The following is a 4,768-nucleotide window of genomic DNA, read 5'->3' as shown; positions in this document are numbered from 1 at the left end:
TAAAGCCTTGGCAAGTTCATAAATACCCCCATCACACTCTCCAAAAAGCTATCAGCATGTAGGCTCAGGAGGCAATGCTGTGCTGATTTTCAAATGGAGGTGGCCTCCCAAATGTCCCTCTGTTCTCAACCCCTCTGGCTCCAGTCCGTATGTAGTTTGCAGGAGATTTTCTCAGCTGGTTTCTACTTAATCTATACCTAGTTTGTCAAATTTTGGTTTGTAAAGATTTTCAAAGGGTTACTGTGTAAAACTAAAGACATCCTTCTCTTTTCATTTCTTGTTACATTGGATTTAAAACCAGGGACCAGATCTGTCAGAATTAATTCAAAATCCAGAATTCAGTGCCTTTCAAATGTCTTCTCTATTAGAAAAAAATGGGATTTCAAGATCTCAAAATTTCAAAATCTCCACAAAAAGGAACTAGAGGAATCAGATAAGGCAAAGCAAGTGCCAAGGTGCCATTTGCATGCCATTCAGAATCATTATTTACAGAATTCATAAGATGGGCAGCTCACTAGTAAGAGGAAAGCCACTGATTCATATCAGAACTAGGAATGTTGGCCTGAAGAGCTCAATAAAAGCACTAATAGCATCAATTATACTAGCTTAAATTTGTTGTTGTTGTTTAGTTGCTAAGTCATGTCCAGCCCCATGGACTGTAGCACACCAGGCTCCTCTGTCCATGGTATTTCCCAGGCAAGAATACTGGAGTGGGTTGCCATGCCCTCCTCCAGGGGATCTTCGCGACCCAGGCATCAAACCTGCATCTCCTGCATTGGCAGGCAGATTTTTTACCACTGAGCCACCTGGGAAGCCCAGCTTAGCTTTGTGCTATATTTAGTGGCTTATAGTTTGCGTTGGGGGAAGGCTTTAGATGATGCAGGAAACATCCTATTAGTATAACTTCTATCCCAGTTCCTCTGATTGCAATATTTTAGTAGTGATGTTTATTGGCTCTAACATATAACCCAAGCTTTGGCTGGTAACTGTCTTTTGCTTTCTTGGGGTACTTTTTTCTCTCTCTTTTGAATGAGCTTTTGTGGCCGAGAGCTTTCTTTTTTTTTAATATAAATTTATTTATTTTAATTGGAGGCTAATTACAATATTGTATTGGTTTTGCCATACATCAACATGAATCTGCCACGGGTGTACACATGTTCCCCATCCTGAACCCCCCTCCCACTTCCCTCCTCATGACTTGCTGATTCAAAGAATATATAATGCCAGGGTGAAATTACCATGATTACTTTGGAAAAGTCATGTTTGCCCAAATAACATGGCTCCTTTTAATCCAAGATTGAGCTTGCCTGGATACCCTGAATTTCGCTTTGTGAAAAAAAAAAAAAATTACATTGATGCCCTAGGAAAAGTCATTGCTCTTGCCCAACCTTCTTCAACCCTACTAGCTCCAGCTATAAAATGCACATTCTAGAGACTTCTTCCTCCCCACTGCCATGGTAATGACAGAGAAGTGAATACTCCATGCTTGTGGGTTGCCCATGAGCCCTCTTCTTAACTCCCAAGCTCCTAAACTTTGTTACAACTTGTTGGCCAGGCTAGACCTGAAAGTCTACTTGTTTTAGTGGACTGGGTCCCTGGGGGCCAGCACTATTAAGGGCTAGTCTAATGGAGTCCCCCATTTGGCAAGGATGAAACTCATTTGTTTAAAGGGAAAATCTGAAATATTTCATTTCACTCAGGTCAGAGAAACAGGGTCCATATATCACCAGGGACCATGTCTCTTTTGCCAACTTTAACTGTTAAAATTCATCCAACTAAGTCTGCTTTGTTAAAATTCTTTTTCCAATAAAAACAATTTGGCAATATGTATTTAGGGCCTAAAAAATGTTCAGATCAGATCAGTCTCTCAGTCGTGTCCGACTCTTTGCGACCCCATGAATCGCAGCAGGCCAGGCCTCCCTGTCCATCACCAACTCCCGGAGTTCACACCTATGTATATAAATACATAGAAAATGCACTCAACACAATGTTACTGATGATTGTCTCTGGGGAAAAGACTAGGAACAACAGGAGCAGGGTGGTCAGCAGGGACTTTAATCATATCTACAGTGTATTTAGGTATTAACTAATTTTAGTTTTTATTAATTTTAATAAGAGAAAAGTATCTTTCCACAACTAGGACTACCTCCCAAAGAAATAATAAGAAATTCGATGTAGAAAAAATAAGAACTAAATATCCCAAAATAGGGGCTGTATTAAACAAGAAATACTGTTTTAGGGCTATATTATATAATAACAAAATGATATATTAAGGAATTTCTAATTATATTGGACAAAGTTCATAATATACCATGGGCTACGTTTAGTCGCTGAGTTGTGTCCGACTCATTGTGACTCTATGGACTGTAGCCCACCAGGCTCCTCTGTCCATGGGATCCTCCAGGCAAGAATACTGGCATGGATTGCCATGCCCTCCTCCAGGAGATTTTCCCAACCCAGAGATCAAGCCCAAGTCTCCTGCATTGCAGGTGATTCTTTACCATCTGAGCCACCAGGGAAGCCCAAGAATATTGGGTTGGGTTACCTATCCTTTCTCCAGAAGATCTTCCCAACCCAGGAATCGAACTGGGGTCTCCTGCATTGTAAAGGTGTATCTCCTGGTAAAGGCAGATTTCTTTACCAGCTGAGCTACCCGGGAAGCCCTAATAATATACTACCAACATTAAAATATCAGGATTCAGAACTATGCTGAGTATAATCCCAATTTATATCGGTAAAAAAGATATGCACACCCTCACCAAAATGTTATTAGAAGTGACTACCCATTGGTGAAATTACTGTTTTCTTTGTTATGCTTAACTGTGTTTTCTGTAGTTTCTCCAGCTTGGCTTCTAGAATCTAGTTTCAGGATGCTTTTATATTCGTCTTTCATCTCGCGTTGCAGGCGTGCTTGTGTGATCCGAGGCCAGGTGGTGGCTGTGGATGGAACCCCTCTAGTAGGGGTGAATGTTAGTTTCTTGCACCACAGTGATTATGGATTTACCATCAGCCGGCAAGATGGAAGGTAGGTCAACGTTGTTTCTGATCACTGTGAGGGGCCAATACTGACTTCTAGCCATTAGTCAAACCAGCGTTCAAATGATGCAGGCTTCATTAGCCTATCTTCCTTCAAGCTGCATCTAAAAAGTCATTGGTGTTATCTCCTCTATTCCCCATCTAAATCAAACCAAATTTCTCTTCTAAACCTGCACTATTACTCTCAAGTCTTCTTGAAACCCTAGCTATTTGGAAAGTTTTCTAGCCTTCATCTAGTTCCATTTATAAATCCAGCTTCAAAATCCAGTGAGATGATGCAGATAATAAAGTATTGTACATGTGGGCTGTTCTTTCATGATAGTCTCAATATAGTTCTGAAATAAAGCTGTCCAAAAGGTTTCTGCCAAAGGTATACAATTCAACTGCATTAAGACATTTTTTTTTTTAAATGTGTCCTGTCTAGTTTACTAGTGGCTGTACTGGATCAATGAGCACAGGCAGCTTAATCAATTCCCCCTTGATGTCCATGTAACCATAGTGATTAACCTTAAGCACCAATCAGCAAGCTTCTCTCTAAGGGCTTCCCCAGGTTCTCTGAGACCTGGGAAGCAAGACCACTAGTTAAATCTTCTCCTCCTGGAAAAGGATTTGCTCACAAAAAACATTTTTGTTGCCATCATTTAGGTAGACATTTATTCAGAATATTCGTCGATAGGCCCATGTGTCCAGCTTAAAGGTACCTATTTATGATTCTCAGGAACACTGTAATGATGGCTTTGAGGTACCCTAGTCTCCAGGTGGCTACCGTTAAAATGCCCTACTCATAACAAGTCGTTCAGTACTCACATAAAGAGACCTGTTGCCTTGAAGCTTTATCACAGTGTAAGAGACTATCTCATTTCAAGAGATAAAATCAAACCTTATTTTTAGTCCTAACCACTTCAGAATTGTTAATGGTTCAACGTGGGCTATGCTGACTTTATTTTTTCAACTGCCTCTCAAGAAAAGGCTTATAGAAATAGTTAGAGAAATTGTAAGGAAGAGTTTTAACCTACTTAAGAAAAATTGTTTTTAAGACTTTAGGAAATTATATGAATGATTTGGATGTAAATTGTATTGCTAATTATTAATGAGCCATCTATTCATTATAACGAGCTCAGCAGAACTACCCTGGGAGCAGCTAGTCTGAATATGTGTGTGTGTGTGTGTGTATATATATACACACACACACACACATACATATATATGCAATATAAAACTATATTTCCATTCAAATATTCTATAATCAGAGCTCTATACTAATTCAAATGGACTTTTCTCTCAGTTAGATTGAATGATGGAATTTTGGTAGTTCATGTACCAGTAGCTGGTATACAAAGCTGGTCTCTCCCTTGCCAGCATTTCAACCACGTTCCAGAAATTTAGAAATGAAGATTATTTCTTTAAATAGAATATGCCTTCAGGGACATTTGTCTTCCCATGGAAAATGATGGGGCCTCAATTTTTTAGCTAGTATATAAAGGTTTCAGTGAATTATTTGATATTCAGAAAAGAACCTAAAAGAAATGTGATATCTAAAAAGACTATAAATTTGTTTCCAGTTTACAGAAAGTGTTAAAGAGGGACCATTTGTGTTGTTATTTTTGTGGTTTTAGTCTTAAGTAAAATTCCAGGACCATCCTCCTCCGAGCTCACTGTGAGAACTAGGTTTATATAGATGGCAGATTCTAGTCAGAGTCCCCTCTGGCAGTAACTCTTCCCTCAGGCACCA

At 39.4% G+C, this 4,768-nt stretch overlaps 1 protein-coding gene across 1 annotated transcript in view; it reads left to right on the top strand.

Moving 5' to 3' along the window:
• TENM1 (teneurin transmembrane protein 1) overlaps positions 1-4,768 on the top strand; it is a 285,933-nt gene that overhangs the window by 114,475 nt on the left and 166,690 nt on the right. Inside the window, exon 6 of the mRNA XM_010854080.1 lies at positions 2,906-3,025. Within this exon, the coding sequence (XP_010852382.1) occupies positions 2,906-3,025 (120 nt within the window). The remainder of the gene's footprint in view (positions 1-2,905; positions 3,026-4,768) is intronic.

This window comes from Bison bison, unplaced genomic scaffold (genome assembly GCF_000754665.1).
Source record: "Bison bison bison isolate TAMUID 2011002044 unplaced genomic scaffold, Bison_UMD1.0 scf7180017864336, whole genome shotgun sequence".
NCBI classification, from domain to species: domain Eukaryota; kingdom Metazoa; phylum Chordata; class Mammalia; order Artiodactyla; family Bovidae; genus Bison; species Bison bison.
The sequence above is the reverse complement of the archived record's forward strand: the minus strand, read 5'-3'. Positions and strand labels throughout refer to the sequence as shown.